Source organism: Ursus maritimus, unplaced genomic scaffold, assembly GCF_017311325.1.
Source record: "Ursus maritimus isolate PB19 unplaced genomic scaffold, ASM1731132v1 scaffold_15, whole genome shotgun sequence".
Lineage (NCBI taxonomy): Eukaryota > Metazoa > Chordata > Mammalia > Carnivora > Ursidae > Ursus > Ursus maritimus.
Window position 1 is genome coordinate 52,058,341 of NW_024423897.1, and position 22,678 is coordinate 52,081,018.

The 22,678-nt window shown below is 44.2% G+C and overlaps 1 protein-coding gene across 2 annotated transcripts in view; it reads right to left on the reverse strand.

The window, feature by feature from the left end:
- Positions 1 to 22,678, reverse strand: part of TRIO (trio Rho guanine nucleotide exchange factor) — a 238,077-nt gene that overhangs the window by 108,723 nt on the left and 106,676 nt on the right. For both annotated transcript variants that reach the window (XM_040630542.1, XM_040630543.1), the window contains exons 13-20: positions 20,466 to 20,661; positions 19,490 to 19,656; positions 17,288 to 17,407; positions 15,444 to 15,635; positions 14,813 to 14,962; positions 11,337 to 11,451; positions 8,057 to 8,172; positions 4,330 to 4,452 (exon numbers count right to left, since the gene is read on the reverse strand). In XM_040630542.1, coding sequence (XP_040486476.1) covers positions 4,330 to 4,452; positions 8,057 to 8,172; positions 11,337 to 11,451; positions 14,813 to 14,962; positions 15,444 to 15,635; positions 17,288 to 17,407; positions 19,490 to 19,656; positions 20,466 to 20,661 — 1,179 coding nt within the window. The remainder of the gene's footprint in view (positions 1 to 4,329; positions 4,453 to 8,056; positions 8,173 to 11,336; positions 11,452 to 14,812; positions 14,963 to 15,443; positions 15,636 to 17,287; positions 17,408 to 19,489; positions 19,657 to 20,465; positions 20,662 to 22,678) is intronic.

A 22,678-nucleotide genomic window follows, 5' to 3' on the forward strand; every position in this document is an offset into this window, starting at 1 on the left:
GGGGTCACAGAGGTGAAGATAAAAAAGACAATTCAAAGAGAAAACAAAAACACCAAGAACTGCTAGGAGGATTTCTGCATGATACACATCACAAAACAGACCAGTTGCTACCGTGTAACACCAACAGGCTGATACTGAATAGGACCAGCAGGAAGATGGCCTAGAGAGAGAGCCTGGTGGCCTGCAACTTTATTTAAACAAGAGACGCCAATCAGATAGTCAAGACTTCACCAAGAGGTGTGCCCGGCAAGCCTCTCCCTCAGTCGTGGCCGGCCTCCCTCCCTCCCCGGTGGCTGTCTGCTTTCTCTTATTACTTCGCATGCACCTGCATGTATATTTACCCATTCGTCTTGTTACCGCCTGTTTCTCTAACTGGAAACTGCAGTCCGTGAGCCCAGCATCCAGAGTAGTTCCTGGTATGTGGCAGGGGCTCCATGAATAATGACTGAATGAATAGTGTGATAAAAATTAGGTATGCTGAATCTACTACTCATTCATGAACCTTTTATATCTTGATATATAGTTTTATTTTAATTGGTATTTTTTAAATCCATGCATAGAATTCAAAATTCAAAAGGTAAAAAAGGATACAAAGTGGGAAGTCTCCTTGCCCTGCCTTCCCATGACCTGTCTCAGTGATCAGCTCCCTGTGTTATCATTGCAGAGACGTTTTCAGTACAGAGGGGTGTGCCTGTGTATGTGTGTTTTTCTCTCTCATTTTGTACCTAAATGCTTGCACACAATAAACCCTGCTCTACACCTAGTACTTTCCACTTACCAGCTCAGTTATCCTTCACCATCAGAACACAAGCAGCATCCTTGTTTTATGTTGAGAGCTAAATAATGTTTCTATAAGCTAATGAGGTTCCACTGATGGGCCCCTCATGTTGCTCCCCCGCTTTTCCCACGACCGGCACAAAACAGGAGAAAATGCACGTGTCTGCGCATGTGCAGAGTCCGCATTTCGGGATGCAGGACTGCGGGGGCGGGCAGTGAGTGCGTCTGTGACGCTGGGAGGTATTACAGTGACACCCGCAGAGGTCACCTCCATTCACCACCCCCTACGACGCAGCTGCAAGCTTTTTGATCTCTACCAATCTCTTGGGTGAAAGCAGAACACGCTGTAGTTCTGATGTATAATTTTATTTTAGGTAAATTTGATAATTTCATATATTTAAAAGCCATTTGTAATTCATTTCCTGTGAGCCCTCTTTAATATCTTTTGTCTATTTTCTTGTTTTGTCTTATTGATTTATAAAAGCTCTTTACAACTGAGAAATGAGCCCCTGGTGATATGAACTGCTTATTTATCTTCTCAGCTTTTTGTCTTTTAGTTACGGTGGACTGCTCTTTAGAAATTTTCACTTTTTTTGTATGTACGTGATTTTTATCGTTCTTTTATGGGCTTGGGTTTTGCGTCGTGTTATTTCTTCTAGTCGGTCAGGTTTTCATTGCTGATACTTGAATCAGGTGGGAAACTGAAACCAACTCAATTTTTCTCCAGAAGGCTACTCAACACTATGAAGAAAACTTTCTACATCTTTAAAAATGAAGTATTATACAGGTTTTCATTATTATTATTTCTAGAGACTGTTACAAAAGATTTTTATTTTAAAAGAATATAAATGTTACAATTTGAACAACCTCATCAGTAGGCATAATCAGGGGCTAGTAGAATAATAAAAGCAAGCAGAATTCCCGAGTCCACATGCTCAGTAAAGGATCTTTACTCACCACCTTCTTAGGTAAGTGGGAACCTAGGAAGGATGCACATTCAATGGTCTTAGGCACTGTCTGGCAAATTAAGGCGTCTGGCACTGGGGACACGGGCGATCAGGAAATGTGCGGTAAGGAGATGGCAGAGTTCTGCAAGTCCCCGGCAGTGGATTTCTGACTCACAGTGTGCTTACATAAAAATCACCTGGGACCTTGTTTAAATTTGCTCATCTTCAGGTCTCACTCCTAAACAGCTTAAGTCACTAAGTCTCAAATAAGGACAGAAATGGGCTTTTAAATAAACACTTATGACCTGGATGATGCCTGCAAAGCACTCTGAGAAATTACTACATTAAGAGTTGCAAAGGAATGCAATGGAGTCACAGGTCAGATAGTAACCAAAAGGCTTTATTTCCATTACAATAAAGATGTTACAGTAGTAACCTCTGTAACAACTGAACTGGAAGACTGTCATGTCAAAACAAAAAATTCTCTGCATAACAAAAGAAAAATGGTTTCTTAGAAGAAACTATGATGGGGACAGAAGGCAAGCAACATCTCCAAGCCCCAGAGCAGGCACTATCTAGTTAAAACAAAGGCAGCCAGAAACCAAAGGGGAAAAATGGTAAGAAAAAAAGGGAGGTGTTCTTTTCAAAATTTACCAGTTCCTCTTGGCAAAACTGACTCGATATATTCAGTGAAAGAGAGCTCTGTATATCTGGGAAACAGCAAGGTCAGATATTACCTGTGATTTTAGATGCTTATTATATGCCCGTCACTGTCCATTCTTTAATAACCACACCCCAAATTTGAGAAGGGAAACTCAGGAATAAAAAATCCCTTTGTATACACCCCACTGGTGGAACACAGCTGCCATGCTAGCGCACTGTAGACAGTGACATTCACATCATATTCTGTGTGCATGGCGCCCCCTGGGGTTGTGCAGTGACAGGGCTGTTTGCTGTGCATAATGACCTGCAGAGGGCAGCATTAATGGAGATGTAAGTTAGTGAAAAGGAACAAATCTTAAATCTACCTCAGAATGGTACCTTAGGCATTTTCTTAATACCTCTATAATCAAAGGCTATTCAAAGAAACAAAGATCATATAATGCACACAACTGTAATTTATTATCCAACTATTAAGAAAAACAAGAATTATACAGCCAAAGGGGTGCTGTATCTAGGAAGCAAAAGGCACAATGCTTACCTGCAGAGGCAGGCAGGTCAGCTCTCCTCAGATGAGTGGGCGGGTGTCCTCCTCTGGGTGCTCATGGCCCCTCTGGGTATGGCTGTCATTGCCTGACTGCCTGACCCCAGCCCCCAAATGCTCACAGTGCCCCCCACCGCCAGTGCCAGCTCTCACCGAGCCCCGCAGGGGTCAGTCTGTCTGTAGCCGCACTTGACTGTGTGCTCTTTCAGAGCAAAGACCAGGGGCTCCCAGAGCCCAGCACCCCGAGGGTGAAGGGAAGGAAATAAACTTACATCTTGTGGGCAGGCAGGAGGAGAGAGCAATGAAGAATAGCAGGAGGAGTCAGAAACAGTTACAGAAAACATAAAGTACAAATAAACATAATACAAAGTAAATGTTGCCACTCTAGAGGATTTTAAAATTTCTCATTGACAGTTTTCAAAGCCACCTTAAGGCCCACACAAGAAAATCAATTTTTTTCTTTACTTTGTGGGAATACTTTTTAACTAAAAATACTATCCAGTTGATCATTTATTTCTATTAAATTTGAATTTCCAGCTTTAAAAAAAAAAAACCTCAAATCTATCCTCAAAAACAGAGGCACTTCTGAAAATATTACAAAGAATGTATATTCAAGAACTGAAAAACCACAGGTTGAAAAGGAAACTCTAAAAATCTTAAAATTGTTTTGAGGTAAAAGAATTAGCCTCTGTGAGTATACACTTTAAGTGGGAAAACATTCGTGGCAGTGTGTGGAATCTTACAGATTTGCTTAAAAATTCATATTTACTCACATATATTACATATGTCATGTATTTAATTCTACTTTGCTTTTCAGGAGGAAACTGAAGATGTCTCCACTTGCATAAGCCTATGAACAACCACTACAAGAGAGCGCTGAGGGGAACTCTGCCAGCCGTACCCCAGACCGCTTTCCAACAGGACTGGGCGGGGTGTGAGCAGGGCTGCGGTAGCAAGTGTCACCGGCCAGCGACCAGGCAAGGAAGCATCCTCAGAACACACCCAAGCCAAGTCAGTAACACCAAACAGTGTTTCCTACAAATAACAAGTACTCAGAAAAGACCTCGAAAAAGAAAACAAACAAAAAATGATGAAAAGGACAAAAGGTATTTGCTGAAATCAGAGGACCCAAAGGAAACAGCACATAAAAGGAGGGTCAGCTGAGGGGAAGTGTGAAAGGCAGAATGAAGTATCACCTAGACTAATGTGTGACGAGCCACTGGGGTCCCTCTGTTTCTCCAATTCTGGATAAGGCGTTTAACTGACTTTTTTTTTTTTTTTTGAGAATTACCTTATGTGCATGATTTTTTTTGAGAATTACCTTATGTGCTAGATTATTCTGGAAAACCCTGCCGTATGTATAGGCAACTGAACAGACGTCTGCTCCCAGCGTGAACCCACCTTTGCAGTGATCTGAAACTCCTCGTGCTCTTTCAGTAGCTCTTGTGTGTGCTGTATACTTGAGCCCGTGGAGGTATGAGTGGAAAGGTAGAACTCCCCGTTGTCATGGATCCATTCTAAAGCCTGGAGAGGGAAGGAATGGAGACGTTCACGGCTGAGCCCTGGTAAAGGAAGCCCCACTCCCTGCGTAGTGCACGCAGATGTGAAGTCACAAGCCACAGCTGGCACACATCTAGAACTGCTTCCTCAAGGACAGAGGAGCTTCTGAAGGAAGTATCGTAATTCTAAAAGTAAAAGGAAAAAAACCTGACATTCTAGAAAGTTGTAACCACATCACTTATATCACAATGATTAAATAGTTCAAGAGGTTCATACAGCCATGAAATACAATCCCAATAGAAGAAGCTACAACTAAGATCCTTTTTCAAGGATACTGAGAAGGTGTGGATGAAGGGATGATCTGAGACCCCTACACACTGCTAAATGTTCAGGCCTTTCTTCCTGTTCCTGCCTTCAGTGAGTACCCGTGTGATCCACCACACCTGCTTTTTGGGGGCTCCCGTCCCATGATGCACAAATGCGCCACTGGGGAGACGCTGGCAGAGGACGTGCCTTAATGCCTGTGGCTGCAGGGGAGAGGTGAGCGCACCTGAGAGGAACGGGGCCAGCGAGGTTCAGACTGCAGTGACCCGGTTCTAATGCGTATGCTGTTTCATGCCCTTAGATGAAAGCTGTTTCCTGACTTCTGTTTCCATATAACTAAGTGAAATCAGACTTACTCAACTATATGCATCTAAACACTGTGGGAAAGAAGCATAAACATGTAGAGGCTTTTATATTTGTCGTTTGTAATCTCTGGGTCATCCACTGTGCTTTGCTAGTCTTAAAGCAGGAACGTCGCTGTGTCTATTAGATACGTGACAGCATTTACAGCATTTCAGAAGGAAATGTGACAAGGAAACCACGACCTGGACAGATTACTGACCATGCAGCTGCCTGCATGGGAATTACAGCTGTTATGCCTGAGCACGGCTCTCCCACCCCCGGGACCATGTTAGCATGCTGCTGATTTGAGGTAGAAATCGACGCTTGTCAGTTCAAATGTCCCAGGCTTTTCCATGCTTATAGCACACTGTCCCTGTGGGGAGTCAGGTGCTACCTGCGGCACTGGGGATCCAGCAGAGCTTTGGCCCTGCCCCTCTAGACTGGGCAGGAGGAGGGAGATGAAGAAAGATGCACAAAGACAAGCGTGGGCAGGGACACCATGCTTAGAACGGGAGGTCAGCAGAGGCAGCATCTAAGCTGGGAGAGGCTGGCTGGGAAGCAAAGGGCTCGGAAGAATGGGGACAAGCTCAGCAGGCAGAGGGGAACGCACCATGGCCACAGGCTGCCGAGCGGGTCCCACTGCGGAGGCTTGAGGTGAGGCTGGGGAGAGGCTGGGGAGGGCAGGAGGGCCCAGGAGCTCACAAGCACAGCCTGGACTTTTCTGTGAAAGCTAATGGGGCTGCCGTGTGGAAAAGGAATTGCCGTATACAGCGAGTGGAAGAAGTAACATTGGTCAGCAAACTGGGTCAAAGATTTAGGCAGGACACGGCTGGAGTTTCTACAGCATGATGGCTCTGGATGTGAAGGGGAAGGCAGCTCTGACACGTGTGGGAGGTCTGCCCCTATAGGACACACAAGGAAGTGTAGGTGGGGAAACTGAGGACAGAAAGGAAGCAGGAGCTATACACCCTGCAAAATGAGGGGCCCTGGTGGACACACCCATATAAGATGAGGAGGTCTGGGGGATACCCACATAAGAGGAGGAGGGGGGGACAGAGCTTCATGAGTCCAGTTCTGCTCTCAGTAAAGCCAAAGTGGAGACACCAAGGAGGCAGCTGGGATTCCTGAGTCTGCAGACCCCAAGTGGAGGTCAGAGCTGGGAGGTACCAGCAGAGGAGGTAAGAAGATAGGAAAGAGAAACAAGAGCCAGCCCCAGACTGAGCCTGGGAGGATGCCAGCATTCAGCTGCGGAGAGCCTGGGAAGAGTGCCGAGGAGGCCGGAGGCACCCACGGAAGCCTGAGGGCCGGAACCCACCCAGGGCTGGGGCTGAAATCACCTCACCGCGTTCCCACCAGTTAAGCTCAGGGTGCCGTCCTGCAGACCACATATCAGGAGGGGCCTCAAGGACTGGGGTTATAAACAATCCACTTCCCTACAAGACTGTGAGCACAGAACAGAACATTTTTGGCAAATGAGCTGACTTTAGGAAAAAGCAACAACACATTCCACTATTTTTCTCCATTAAAATAATTATTTACAATTGTGTCTTCTGTAGCTGAATGACCGCCTGTCTTTCAAGAGAGAAACAATAAAGAAAGATATATGAGAAAAGATTATGAGACAATCTCTAATTAGAAACAAAACCAGGTCCCCATGAATCTGAAATATGGTTGAACTACCATTAAATAAAATGTAATTTAAACACTAAAAACACCGCTTGCCACTTCTGTTGGGAATATAACTACCTCTGGTAACATGAGCCAAGATGAGGGAAGGGCCGAGTCAGGCCACCAGGTCTACTGACCAGGAAGTCCAGCTTACCAACCTCTGGGGAACTGAGCCGTTCTGAGCACCTAGCTGCCCACTTGAAACCAACATTGACCAAATCAAAAGAAAAATATGCTCCCTAAGTTGGAAACTGTGTGGAGGAAAATACAATCTTTCTTAAGCTAAAAGATTGAACTGAATGCCTACTCTGTGGCAGGCACAGGTGAAGTTAGAAGACCGTCCATGTCTGATGTGGTCACCAGGGACCCACAGCACTGGAGAGGCCCCAGTGACTCTAAGCTCCCTGACATGCAGGACACAAGATGGCTCACACAGGCGTTCTGAGAACGAGCCTTCTGTCCTCCATGCCCTTCAGGCTCCAGATTCTGGACCCACAACTTATGGATTCCTATGCTACCGTTAAAGCCAAAGAGAAGTGACAGGAATCTTAGTTCAAGTTAGGGGTCAGCCAGACTTTGCCCTAAAACAACCTTCCATGACTAACCATACCGGCAGAAGCACTTATACCAAAATGACATCGGAAGATAGAAACTCTATACATATCTTTTTATTTAATTTTTTTAAGTAGGCTCCACACCCAACATGGGGCTTGAACTCATGACTGTGAGATCAGGAGTACCATGCGCTACTAAGTGAGCCAGCCCAGTGCCCCCTAAACATATCCTCTTGATGTCTCTGCATTAGTCAACTGCACGAACATTTTTTTATCATATTAAATTCTTAGAAATTTTGTCACACTTCTTACGTAATTTTAGCTTAATTTATCTGAAGAACAAAATTTTATCTTGAAAATATAATTACAGCAAAAAAAAAAAAAAACCAAAAAACAAAAAAAAACACCCACTGCAGTATTTATACAAGTACAGAACCTAGATTCCGCACTGGCTTTTGAATCATCCTCACAATCAGGACTTGTACCTGGTGGTCTTAAATACAAGGTAACAGCAGCAGAGGCGGGCTGTGTGGCATACTTGCTGAGCTTGCTGAGGATCCAAATTACACTTTTATGGGGTGTGGGTTTTCTTTTCACAACAAATTTATTTAAAAGGCGTGACTGTTTTGATCATTTGAAAGTGGTTTTCAAAATGGCTGCCATGTCAAGAGCTGCAGAGGCTGGAGGTCTAAATAGAGGGTGGAGACCACCAGGGGAGAGGGGGTGATTTAATGACTAACCTGCTTGGCACTTCGTTCAAAGACCACATACTGCTGGCATTGGTCTAGCCGTCTCTTTCTCATGGTCCAATAGTGCAATACCCTGTTTTCCCGTTGGAAGAGTTCGTTCAAGATATCTAAGAGGATAAAGACAAAGACATTTGTTGGTGCTTGCAACCAGTGAAAACACTGCAAAATCCCATTCAGTGTTATTTAAAAACTATGTAAATGTCAATGCAAGATAGAGAATTAAATTAAGAGCTACAGGGCTTGCTTGCCCAATATTCTCAGCGAGCATGTCCACAGACCTCTCCTTCTGCTCTTATTTCAATTTGTTATCTTATGATTGAGGTCACTGGAAACTGAAGACTGGCCTCCAATATCTTGGGTTAGGTGGATGAGTGGGATAAGCTATTGCATCCCCTACTGGGGCAATCTGACAATGGCTGAAAAACTTCAGTATTAGGTACTTTGTTCAACAACATTAAAACCTTCCTGTAGAAGGAATTTAGTTTAAAGGATATATGTCAAAATGGTGAAGTACTAGAAGAAAACAGTTTTGTTTTCTTTCTTTTTTTCCTTTTCTTTTCTTTCTCTCTCTCTCTCTCTCCCCCTCCCTCCCTCTCTTTCTTTCTTTTTTCAAAGATAAAAACAAAAACATAAACCAGTAGGAAAAGCAGGGACATGAAGTAGAGAAGCATGGAGCCAGAAAGGCCAAAAAACCCTGATTACATAAAGATTGTAAATGTCATAACCAAACAAAAGCCACCATGAAAATACAGCATCAATAAAAAGCTAGTTAAAATTATTGGGAAAATATAAGACACAGACCAAATGTACTTACTATTCAATAGAAAAAAGATGAACAGTCCATTGTAAAAATGAGCAAAGCATATAAAGATTTTATTTATTTGAGAGAGAGAGAGAGAGAGAGAGAGTGCGCGCACGCGTGCGCACTCGCACAAGCTTGGGGGGGGGTAGAGGGAGAAGCAGACTCCCCAGCTGAGCAGAGAGCCTGTTGCAGGGCTTGATCCCAGGACCCTGAGATCATGATCTGAGCCGAAGGCAGATGCTTCATCGACTGAGCCAGCCAGGTACCCCAAAAGAGGACTAAGATGAATTATTAAGTGAAAGAAGCAAATTGCAGCAAAAAAACAGTCCCATGTTGGTAAAAAAATAAAAATGCGGGATGAGTAAGTGAAGTGGGAATCCACGTGTGTTTTTCTCTATATATTTATGTTCATGTTCATTGACAGATACACAAAAAAAGTCTTGACAGTGGTGACCGCTGGCAAAGGAATTAGGTAATTTATATACATTTGTACACTTAAAATCTTTTGTACACTAAGTCTGTTTTACTCTAGAAGTTTATAAAATACACGAGAAACTTTGGAAGAAGATTCTAGAGACTGAAACTGCAAAATAAATAAATGGTATCTAGATTATAACTTCATTAATACTGGGAAACCTTAAAAATATTAAGTCTTCCACAAATATTTACCGGGGTCCTGACAGGCTGAGAAACGTGAACCTGTGAGCAGGATTTACGCAATAGCTCAGTTGTCATGCTCCATTATCTCTACTGAGAAAGTAAACTCATGTAGTGATACAAACTAAGACTTTGAAATTTGAAGCCAGTCAAAAAATTAAGCTACCGTTTAAATGAAAATACCACACGTGAAAATTAACATGAGCCAATGGGTCTTTTCCAGTCTCTTCTTTCTATAGTCCCTGCCTGAAGCCTGACCGCTTTGGGGCAAGTAAGCCCCCCCACCCCGGAACGGGATGGGAGGCCACGTGGGGCTTCCTCATGCCCCTAAAGGACTGTCTGGGGTCCTGGGGTGCTGTCTCTTCCAGCACCATCACCTGACATGGATTTATTGCACTGTCCCACACATCAATCTTCCGTCCCCAAGTACTCGAAGACAGAAACAGGACCCTTTGTTTTCAACTCTCTGTAGCATCCAGAATGATGATAAACAGCAGCAAATGCACAGTGACTATCTAGTAAGTGTGCCCGTGGAACACACTCCTCTCACACACGCACACACCCATCGAACTGGTACAACCTAGTAAGGATCATAACATCTTTGATCAGAGAAAGCAGAGTACGACCAACGATCAAAGGCCACATTGAAGGATGAGAGAAAGGCAATGATTTGTATATGAAATGAGCCAAACGAATGGATTACCAATGCAAGTAACTTGCTGGCAATGAAGACTTGCTCCTGCTGAAAAATGGTTGTGTTAGTCATTCACTTTCCCAAGACAGAAGCCCACCAATAATAAATGTGCATCTCATCTGTGGAGCGTCGAGGACTCTACATGTGGTAGACCATGTTTCTGTGACACCTCTAACAGATGAATCCAGATGAACAGGAGAATATAACGTACAAAGTTTCTGCCAATCACATGGGTTTAAAGAGTGAGACGAATCATTTGTTAACAGATTATGGCAACTTTTTCCCTATGAAACCCAACTGTGAGCATGGGCTGTGGGGCCCCAGGTTCCTCATCTGTTTACTGCCGGCCTCTGAAGCTCACGGTGAGGACAGCACGTGGCTCAATGTCAAGACTGTTTCAAACTCTTAATCATTTTCTGAGGCTCTATTTCCATGTCATTTTAATTGAATTTGTAAAAATAACTATGGTTAAATCTAAGTTTTAAGTTAGAGAACACCTGAATGTATTCTCATTGTAAAGTATTCAATCAGAATTCTAGAGTAAAAACCATCAGTCCCCCTCACTTCTATCCATACCAAACCTATTAACAGTGTAGTATCAAATTTTCTCAGATCAGTTTCTATGCATTTACATTATATATATGCATATATAAAAACATGGCTTTACAGATTTTTACACTCAAATGATACCATAATGTATGATATTTGGCAATCTGATTTTATTAATGCTTTAAGTACATAAAATCGATAATACCTTCCAGCAATGATTTTGGTATATAATTTCTTGATTTGAACTTTTAAAAATATTTTGACTCTAGATAAATTCTGGTTTTCCTTTTTCTCCAATTTACAATATTTTCACTTGCTTGAACAAAATAGTCTATGCTAATAAATATCATGCTGCATTTTCTGCCTGCTTATATCTTCAACTTTATTCAACAAAGTATCAATCTATATCATTTGCTTCATATTTTATTATTAAACAAAGATAATTGGCGAGAACCTTAATAATATGAAACGGACATTTAAAATGAAGTCCTGGGTCTCAAGATCTTAGAACACATCTTGCCAAACTCCTTGAACTGCTTGCCAGTAAAATGACTCATAGCTGTACTCACTTTTTACTTGTTGTTCAGGGGCTTTGATATGTGTCACCATTCCTGGCATGTTCACACTGTTCCTGTGCAGGTATTTCAGGAAGACATCTGCGTTCCTTCTAGCAAGTGTGCAAGCCTGAGATACACGGAGGGCAACACGTTGTTAATGTGACTTAGATAAACATGTATTTTGAGTACATATGGATGACAACATCATACAGCTCTAACACTCGTCTTTACCTAAAACATTCGTCAGGCCAACCTGTGGTTTGGAGAATACATAGATTACATCCTATTTCAATAAAAAAAAAAATCTGTCTTGGAGCTCTTGCTCTGAGGAAGCCAGCCGCTGCGTTGAGCGCCGCCCTACGGAGAGGCGTGTGGGGCAGGGGACTGAGAGTGGCCGCTGGCCTGCAGCGAGAGGAGGTGGAGGCCTTCTCCTGCCGACCCTCGAAATGACCATATCTCCCAGCCAACACCCTAACTGCAGCCTTGGGAGAAACCTTGAGTCAGAGCACCCAGCTAAGCTGTGCCCAGATTTCTGAAAAGGGCAGACAGTATTTTCAGCTTTCTAAGTCATACATTCTCTAGCTCCCTACTGAAAGCATTGAACCCAACCACTGTGGAGGAAAGCAGCCACAGGCAACACGGAGGTTAGTGAGAGTGGACGGACTTAGCTCTTGGATGCTTAGACTGCCAAGCCCTTGTTTGAACCATCGAGTTTTGGGATGGTTTGTTTTGTGGTGTTACTGTGGTAATAGATGACTGATGGATTCCACATTTACAAACAAAGTAAATACTTTCATTAATATATTAAAAAAAAACAAGAGGAAAAATACCCTTAATTATATTTGAGTTGGAAATATCTTATCCATTTCCTGTCTCAGCTCTGGAATTACTCTTTCTTCCAGAAGCTCTGTCTCCTTCTTCTGATACATGGTATTTAGACCACAATCTGGACAAGACACAGGGAGCTCATTATTACTGGCTGGTTAGTTTCTGGGCCTTTGCAGTAGTAGATGGAGCTAGGACACTTTTTAATTAAGAGAAGAACGTATCATGAGTCTCCACAGATCAGCCTGAAGTCGGCTGCATTCCAAATAGCGAGGAAGTGGCTGCAGATGACCGGGGTTATGGTAGGAGGATGTAGAGCCAACCTGATGGAAGGAGCTTCCACGAATGGCACGAGTATAAAAAGATAAATGACTGTAATTGATCAAAACACACCAAGTATCTTAAAACCCATGAAGATAGTACAAAAACTAATCCTATGTCGAGGTTGCTAGGGCAACAGCTCATTATTCTGAAAATGATTAAGCAAATGGAAAGATTCAAGCACTTAGCCTGCCTTTTCTGGACAAACTCTATTTGAGAGTCACCAAATAGCTAAGGAGGGAATAATTGTAGCGAATCAAGGCAGAAGGAATGATGGAATCTCACCACTGTATAACTCCTGATGAAGCATTATCACCACAGGGCACTAACCCATCAGGTAAAAGGCAGACAGAGAAGCACATCAGGGGTGAAGTGGACTCACACGTCTGAAGCACTGGTCAGCCCTCCCAACACACAGACACAGAGAGAAGCAGACCTGATGTGCCTCCTGATGGAATGCCAGGTATGCTGAGTGCACACACACACACTCACATTCAAACCTGAATCTAATGAGGCTCTCAACATAACACACTCAGGGAATCCAGGATGGTGCAAAATGACTCCACAGAATGCAATATGGAAATCCAGAGCGAGAGAAATCCCACGGTGTGAGTAACTTACTTCTTCAGCTAATAAATAGTAATAAAAGGGAGGGATGGTGTTAGATTGAAAGAGATTTAAGAGACATGTCAACAAAGCCAATGTGTGGACTTGTTCGAATCCTAATTAAAACCACATATAAAAGGCAATATATGTCAATCAGAGAAATTTGAACACTGTTGCATTTTGTATAAAATAAGAGATACTGTTAATTTTCAGGATCTGATCATGGTATTGCAGTTATATTTTAGAAAGGCAGAATTTAATGTTTAGATATGTATTGAAGAATTTACAAATAAAATGGTATAATATCCAGAATTTAAAGTAACCCAGGGAAGGTGGGCATAGGCCCATGTGCTGATAATTACTGACGCTGGGTGAGAAGTACATAGGAGTTTGTTACCTGTTCTATTTTTGTATCTATCTTTAAACTTCCATAATGAAAAGTTTAAAGATAAACAATACACACACTACTGAAGCTACTTGGGTGAGGGAATCTGAATAGGCCAGTGATTATTTTTGTTTTATAATTTTACCTAAGTATCTATCTTAATTATACTAAGTAGTATTTAATTCTGCTTTATTCTAAATGGAGTGCAGAGAAAGAGAGGCAAATTATGAGGATTCCAATGGAAACATCCTCACAGTGGCGGGCATTTAATAAATGTAACGAGCAAGGACAGGAAAGGCCAGGGCTTTCAAGCCCCGTTTGAAATGGTTCAGCTGGAGGCTGAGGGAGTCACCACTGTTTTCCCACCCTGATCTGCTAAAAACAAAGTCATGTGATAGAAGCTCAAAATAAATGACCAGATAGAATTTTCAAAGAGTTACAATCTGTTCTCCCAGACTAAACAGTAACTCTGTTGGGACAGACATCACCTTCAGAATGGAAACAGAAATTATTAAATGGGGTCAGAGGGGTCAGGATGGCAAAGCAAAACTCAATAAAGTGACAATGAAAAGCACACACCACACCTATTTTTAACAGGTCTGAGTGGCAACAGGCAGAGTCTCAGAAGATCTTCCTCGAGAGTGAAAGAATGCATCACAGAAACATGGAAATGCTGCCAAATGTTGGAAGAACTTTTTAGAACATTTGAGTGATTTAGGCATGAACATGCGCGCGCGCGCGCACACACACACACACACACACACACACACAGAGGCCGCTAGAGAAATTCCTCATTTAAAGCTTCTCAGAGGTCAAACATCCAGCCTGGCCTAAATGGGATTAAATTTCTTTTGCAGGAAACACTTGCTGAACGAGTATTAGTAACTAATCCTGTGAACCACAAGGGTGTTCCTGCTTTGTGTCTACTCTGCACTGGGTTCGGTCTTTATTCCTAAATAGGCTAAATTTCCAAAGGAAGATTATTTTAAGCTATAAGCATTTCTTTCTCATCGAATCAACCAGTCTCTCTGCTCAGAATCATCTGGTGTTCTGACTTCCACCCATGCTTTACTCACAGGTTTCCAGGTTTTTGGAAAACCAGAGAGTGTGAATCAAAAATAAAGATTTTAGGACTTTCTCTGACCAACTAGCCCTGTGCTGATGCAATGTCACACAGGGGAGAGCTGCAGGTGTGGGAGGCCCCCCGGGACGTGGAGGTGGCCACACGCACCTGGCGCATGGGAACATCTGTGGTTCTCTGACAGGGACCCTGCCATCTTCAGGCGGACCCCCTTGCATTTGTGTCCCCTGTTCAGGGAGGCACCAGCACCCCAAAGGGCCAGCTCTGTACCTTCAGGAAGGCTTCCTTTTGCTCCAGATGCTTGCTGATCATTGGGGTGACGTGGTCCGTCTCCGAGTTGGGGCCCAGCTTGTCGGCTCCTCCGCACCAGTCCTCTTCTCTCTTGTACTCTTGCTCCAGGCTCTCAAGGACACTGCAGACCTGTGAGCAGAAGAGTGGCAGGCTCAGAGCAGCCAGTCGGCGTCGGATGGCACAGAGCTGCATCTCTGGCAAGTGTGGTCGGTCAGGCTCTAGGGGTAAAGGTGCAAGCCTGGGGACCAAGCCCATCAGAAGGAACCATGGGCTCCGTCTTATGTGAGGACAAATGCAGGGGTCCAAGTCAGCAGGCCTTTCAGAACAAGGACCAAATAAAAATGGAATTTCTGGTCTGTCTCTGGTGTGTTTCAGGCTATTCATTTAAATGAGAGGAAAACGGAGGTCTTCTCAGCACCTTTCCAACTTAGGACTCTTTGATTCCTAAGATACATGATAATCCTTCTACTTCTAGAATGCTTTTCTCTGCCTGCAGTTGAACTGACTGGCTCAGTAATGACTAAGGAGTTAATGACAGAGCTGTCCAATAAAACTGAGCTCAACATGAAATGCTGGTCAGGGGCCCAAGGCCTAGAACCTGCCTCCTCACCTGCTCTGAGGTTTTGTAGAAGGCGACAGATGCGTTCACCAGCTTGAGGCGGTCCTCCATCTTGAGCATGAGCTGCTGCCAGTGGGAGGCCACTTTCTCGGCACAGTCCCGGATCATGTCCATGTCATAGTGATTGGCCTGCAGCATGGCTTCTGCCTTCTGCTGCACCTGCAGGGCGCTCTGATGCGTTTTCTAAGGAAAGAGAAAGGGGAGGGGAAGCTTGTGTAACTGGGCTGCCACGCGTTTACTGGAAAGGAACCGGGAAGGCTGCCGTGGTGCTGCTCCGCCTGCTTTCATAGAAACAACGTCACTTAATGCTCATTAGGACACTTCCACAAACACAGCGGACCGTTCAGTTAAAAAAAAAAAAAAGTTTTCATGCCTAGCAACTGGTGTGTTTATATTTAAATTACCTAATGAAGGATGAAATGCATTAAGACATTCCAGAATGGGTACCAGTTGCGGGGTTCTCAGCTTGAGAAATAGCAGGGAAAAACCTTAATAGCCAATATTCTAAAAAAACAGTTGAAATGTTGCAAGTTTATTCTTCCTATTGATCCTCCTTATAATAGAAGCTAGAGGCACATGAACTCATGGAGAAAAAGGTGACCACACTGAATGCCTTTTTCATTTTTACCTTAAACTTTAGACTTGAGTAAAAAGTTTTCAAAAACTATTGACTTTAAAAAAGAGAGAGAAACATAATTCAAAGGTAGAAATGAGCCAAGTGTATTATCTGGAGGCTCATGCCATATTAAAGTATCAAAATAACACCAGAAATCCAGTAGGAATTCCTGCTCGTGTATGTTCGCTAGAAGATGCCATAAGGGGCTGACAGGTCGGGTTCACCCAACGAAGAATCAGAACACAGGACAGCATAGCAGTTAGGGGGACGTGGCTCTCTGCGGACAAGGATTTTTTTTTTTCTTTTTTTAAACCACAGCAAAAGTCTGTATTTCACTGAAAAGGCACTAAAGGACCCCATAAAAGACTATACGCAATATAGCCAGCCCTACCCTTCACTGAGACACACTAACATGTATTAGCAATTTAATTATTAGAAATCATTAGGTACCACGTACAATTTTCAAAAGATGCCCAGAGTCTGGGCTTCAGGAAGAAGGGTTCATATGTGTCTGTTGGTGCTGAGTAGTTGAAAATATGTCAATCTCGAGAATAAATTAACAGTATTTTTCTGTGGCTTTCTTCTCTATGTAACTAGAGCAGGAAACGAGTTTTCTCTTCTTCCCATGAGTGTACCTCGAGACTACCTACCATAATTAACTCCCCTTTACCCCCAAAACCTCCATGAATAATTAACTCATATGCTGTGAAAGTGAATCTGAGTGGGCTCAGAACTGGCCTGGCACTGACCCCACGAAGGTGAGGAACGCTGCTTTTAACCAGTGTCAGAGGAGTTCTGTGGATAGTGCTGGTTACTGGTGATTTGCACCTGGTCTGCGTGAGCCGCCCATGGTGCTCTGCTCTGCCCAGGAGTGTGTGTACAAGATCAGCAAAATATAAAGCCTGTTAGCCCAGACTCCAACTCGGGTTCTCATGTGCAGGCGCTCCTGACCGTGGGGGGTGCGTGCTGCCAGGGCCCTCACGGCAGGAGGACAGCAGGAGCCTCCTGGCCTCTGGGGCAGTGCTGCGAGGTCCGCAGGCTGGCACACGCCTCCTCCCCTCACTGCAGTCACCAGCCCTTTTCCTTCCCCTGAGATACACTGTAGATGTATCAGCATCATCACTCTGGGTCCTGCTGAACCCCACTGGGCTTGGGCTCAGTCCCCGTGAGGGGGCTCAGCAGACGTGTCCCGAGGTGGGAAGCGGGCTGGTGTCCCTACCTCGATGGCGTGCTGGAACTGTTCATGCTCCCTCTGCAGCTGCTCTGCCTCTTGTAACGAGCTGGCCGTGATGAGGCCAGCGTTCAGCATCGACTCTCCATTGCGGATCCAGCCCAGCACCTGAAACAGGAAACAGGGACCTCCAAGCATTGGCCCTCCACAGGGGATCCACCTGTGGGCCGGCAGGGACACAAGTCAAGTGGGCAAGGCAGTCAAGCCGCTCGCACCAGCTGTGAGGCACTTATGATCCCACTGCCAACAGCCTAATGTCCTACCACGGTATCTGATCCTAAGTGCTGCATTTTAAAAATTAATTCAGTTATTTTATACCTTCAAATGGGTGCTGAAAGGTGGGGAGTCCAGCGGATTGTTATTACTACTCCACAGATCAAAACAGATTAAGAATCACCTATTAGAACATCTAATGCCACAAATAATTCCCTGATAATGGGGCGCCTGGGTGGCTCAGTCAGTGAAGCATCTGCCTTCAACTCTGGTCATGATCCTGGGGTCCTGGGATTGAGCCCCACATCGGGCTCCCACTCAGCGGGGAGTCTGCTTCTCCCTCTCCCTCTGCCCCCCCAATCTCTCTCTCAAGTAAATAAATAAAATCTTTAACAAGAAACAAATAATTCCCTGATAAGTATTTTTCATTCCTTTTTTCTTAATAAACATGTAAAATTAGCAAACTGCTTGGTAAGGAACTATTTTATTTCACCAACATATTTTCCCATTTAATGCCAGTGTTAAACGGCCACTAACCGAAGAGCGGATTCAGCGGTGCTACAAGGCTCGGGGTCGCCCCCCGAGGTTCTCAGCAACACACACAAATAAGAGCATTCCTACTGTGGAAGCCCCAGGACTGTGGAAGGTCACTGTGGGGGGTTATTTACGGCACAGACCGCTGGTTACCTACCCAATACCTACTTCTCCTCATTTCCTTTACTCAGAAAACCTCGACTTGTGTGTGGGGGGAGCTTAAAATAAAACCACTTCCCCGCCCCTACGTCACAGCTTCGTTACAGTTGGACACTCTGTCTGGCTACTGAGTCAACGCAGTCACCTCCAGGTGGTTGTGGGAACATATTTCTTCTCTGATACAAGTATTGCTTCTTCCCTGTTATGTTTTTCCCTTCATGCTGCCTGGGAAGTGGAGGGGGAGCTGGGATTACAACAGCCACCAGACAACTCATCACCCGCGTATCTGCCGGACCTGTCACATGGCTGCTGAACGAACACCAGAAGCAATCTTCCACATCCTGCCACGTTATGTAGAGAAAGTAATTTCTGAGCACCATTTTTGGACTCTTATAGGCAAATGCAATTCCTCATGGATAGTTTATTTCTTTATTTCTCAGACACATTGTTTTGTTTTTAGAAAGAAGGAACATTTGATTAACTGGTCTTTTAAAAGGCAGGTCACAATACTTCATATCATTACACAGGAAACCAACAGGTGCTCTTGAAAGCTTTCCAGTCGGACGGTGTATCTGCTTTAACGTGAGTGCCACCCACTTAGGCACCACACCTAGCTCACACTCCAGAGGCACCTTACCCCCTCTGCCCAACCTAACACACGCCTTTCTGTGCCTCCACCAGAATCCCAGAAAGCCATACTTTCCTTGTATCAGGGCAGGATCACAAGTGGTTTCTCTCTCATGAGACAAAATGTCACGTACACGCTGAGTATATGTATGCGTGGAATCACTGGCTATGAGCCGGAAGCAATCCCTTCCAAATGTTCCATTCTTATTTTGCCATCCTCTCTGAGATAGGGCAGTAGAGCAGGCTGGTCACAGAAGAAAACCCCAGCCTTCTATGGCCTGTGACCTCATCCAGATTGATAACAGCCTACTTGGCAGAATAATCATATAGTTATTTAGCCTGAGAAGCACCGTGCTCAGTTTCAAGCAATGACAAAACAAGCCAAGTGAATGTTACTATCAAGGGCTACACCTGCTGGGCGGGGAAGCCTCTTCCACTACACAGTGAACACACAGCTGTCTGGCCGCTGGCTCCATCCTTACACACGAAGTCTGGCTGTACCGGGGTGTGCGTGTCACGTCACGCCTCACAACGGCTGCGTTCTCGACAGGGACGATCGTCCCCAGCACCTGTGTCCCAGATGACCAGGAGGCCCCTCCTCGAGGGCTTGTCAAGGGGGTCGCTCCGGTCTGGCCCCACGTGTAGCAACGGGCTTACCTGCTTCACCTCCGCCTGCAGATGGCGGAGCTGCACACATTGCTCCAGGTGCTTCCGATGCTGCTCGGCTGCCAAATCCAGCTCCTGCTGCTTTTCATGAAGGAACTCCAACAGGTCCTGGACCCGAGTTGCCATGTCGACATCTCTATCGCAAAGCAGCTCCACGCCTGCAGACAGTGAAGGGAGAGCCCAGAGTTCGACTGGCACGTCCACCTGCTCCTCAGCCGCGCATGACACACACCGCGCTTTGGTGAAGAGCCTGTCTGGCTGGGCCGAGGCCATTACCTTGAAGGCCAAGTTCAAGGCAGGCATAGCCGGCAGAGGAGGGTTTACGTGTGCTTCCGAGCATGCAAGGGGGTCCGCAAGAATGCATCTGATGTGTTCCAAAGAAAACACACCGAATAGCAAATCAAACCAAACCCACTTCCTGTCAATCTATTTCTGCAGTGATAACTGGGGACACGAGCCCCTTGGCTTTATCAATGAGTGAACTCTGGCTTGTTTTTGCTGTACATCCACTTGTACCCAGCTTACCCTTCAGGAAGCATTTAATTTGATTTGTGTAAAATGAGTAACGGAGTATAGCAGGTTGCTGCTAAGTTTCAAACACTACAGCTGTCTCTCTCTACATTTTTAAGCCTATAGTGACATCTGCTGGTAAGATATAAACTAAGAAAAAAAATTAAGACTGTGAAAATTTTTTTGGGATTCATATCTCATTCATGGATGTACAACTGGAGCTCATGCTCCCTGAGATGATGTGCAAGAGGATTAAGGGTACGCGCACTAACGAATGTTACATGTGATCACGGCATGTGAAAATAAAACAGTGAAACGTTCCTCCTGAAGAGCAGGTGCCCAGAACATCTATGTCACAGGGGCTGACTATACTTTGCGGCCAGCACACAAATAAACAGGATGAATTCCCGTATGACGTGAAACCCCCACAACTGACAGAATGAAATGCACTCCTTACCAGAGGCCTGCACTTCGTTGACGTACTGCAAAAGGTCCTGCCCTTGGTGGATGACATCGAAGGTCAAGTTGTTCATGGTCAGAGCTTTGTCTGCATGGTGCTGGAGGCGCTGTTCTGCTATCGTGAGATCTTCCGTGTCAAAGTCGTTCATTTGCTGAGAAAGCTCATCGTTCCAAGACTCCAGGTCTGAGATGATCTGAGGGAGGAGAGAATCTTCTCAGGACCAAGACTTACAAAATAAATACCTGCTGCGACATCTCACTGCGCCAAGTGAGGAAGGAACCAACAGGACCATGTCTGAAGGGCATGGAAGCGCTGCAGGGCTCCCGCAGGCCAAAGATGGGACAGTTAGATACAAAAAATCCATCACAATTGAATAAAATTTATAAAATATATAAAAACACATTAATTCTTAATGATTTTTTTAAAAGAAGAGCTAAAAAGCCTAAAATTAAATGAAAAATTCCTCTGATTAGAAGTAGACAGGAAACCAACCTTTATCCTGAAACTGATAAAAGAGACAATTATTTAAGCCTATAACAATGAAGGAATGTTCCCCTTTATAGATAAATCTAGTTATAAAATGTAGAAATAATAAAATTAGAAAGCATTTTTTCTAATTTTGGTTTGAAATTCTAGTGAAATAACTCTTCAGGCAATGATCATCAATGTGCAATAAACTATAATGGAAAGGATGGGGGGCCTTCATGGGAGGGGTCAGGGTGCCACCTTCTAATCCCACAGACCAACCTTAGCTCCTTAAAGGAGTGGGGCCAGATAGGACCAGCCTTGTGACAGGAGAAGCCGTGGCCCCTGGGGAGCATCTGGCATGGAAACGGAACCTGAATCTTAACTAGGTCTTTACATCAAACTCCCAAGTTCATAGGAAATGCCAGGGAAAGAAAAACAGAAGAGAATCACTAAGCGAAAGCAGAATGTGGGACCTGGATTCTTCCGCTGATGCAGACATTCCAACAAGTCACGGCAGGAAAAAAAGAAGGGTGGATGAAGAGATGATTCTGGATGGAAAGACTAACTATCAACCGCATAAGCAGCACCCACGCGTCTCCCTGACCCCGGGCAGCCGCAGAGGTCTTAGCAAAGGCTGGGTGTTAGTTAGAGAACAAGGACTCAGGTTGATGAGGGGTAGTTGATGGTGGTTATGCGGGAAAAGGCCTTAATTTGTAGAGATACTTAAGAAAGTCTTTAGGAGGGAAATGGTAAGCTGGCAAAGCTTTGCTCTAATATACTACAGCACAATAATAATAAAAGAAAGGATATTTGCAGCAAGGAAGACACAATCCTTTTACATTTGGGAGACAGGCATGTGGCTATTCACTGTACCATCCTTGCTACTTTGGAGTTGGTTTGAAAATTTTTGTAATCTGCTTTTTAAAAATTAAGGCTAAAAATTACAAAATCCAGAAAGAAGGAAAAAACTTCTTGTGAAAGAACACTGTATTATCTCTACTTCTGTGGAATAACCTTTCCCATGAGTCCTGATTTCCTTTATCCAGATGAGGAATAACCATCTGAGTCTGAAAATCGGACAGCATGAGAGTTTACATAGAACGCAGCTAGGACATGTGAAGAAATAAAAACTGAAGGCTTCCCCCAAACTCCTACGGCACAAATCTTCTGGATTTATTCTTTTGTTAGTGGGGTCTGCATACAGTATGTGTATTTACATTAATTTATTCAATTGGGCTAATTTATAAAATTAATAAATTTAAATAATGCTAAATTACACATAAGCCAAAAAGCCTCTGAGGGAAAATATTTTTTAAAAGGAAAGAGCTTACCACACATTTAATCTCTTTTTTTTTTAAGATTTTATTTATTTATTTGACAGAGAGAAAGACAGCCAGCGAGAGAGGGAACACAAGCAGGGGGAGTGGGAGAGGAAGAAGCAGGCTCCCAGCGGAGGAGCCTGATGTGGGGCTCGATCCCAGAATGCTGGGATCACACCCTGAGCCGAAGGCAGACACTTAATGACTGAGCCACCCAGGTGCCCCACCATACCTTTAATCTTTATCTCTACTCTAAGGGGACTTTTCTTTCTTAACATTCCTTTTCTGAACCGAGGCAGGAAAGGGTTAGGTGTGGTGGGGAGAGACGGACTCAGCAATCATGTCTCACGGAAACAGCATCAGGCTCAGACAACACCCAAGAGCGGATAACAAACAACGATGAATGTGCCAGAACCAGAAGGA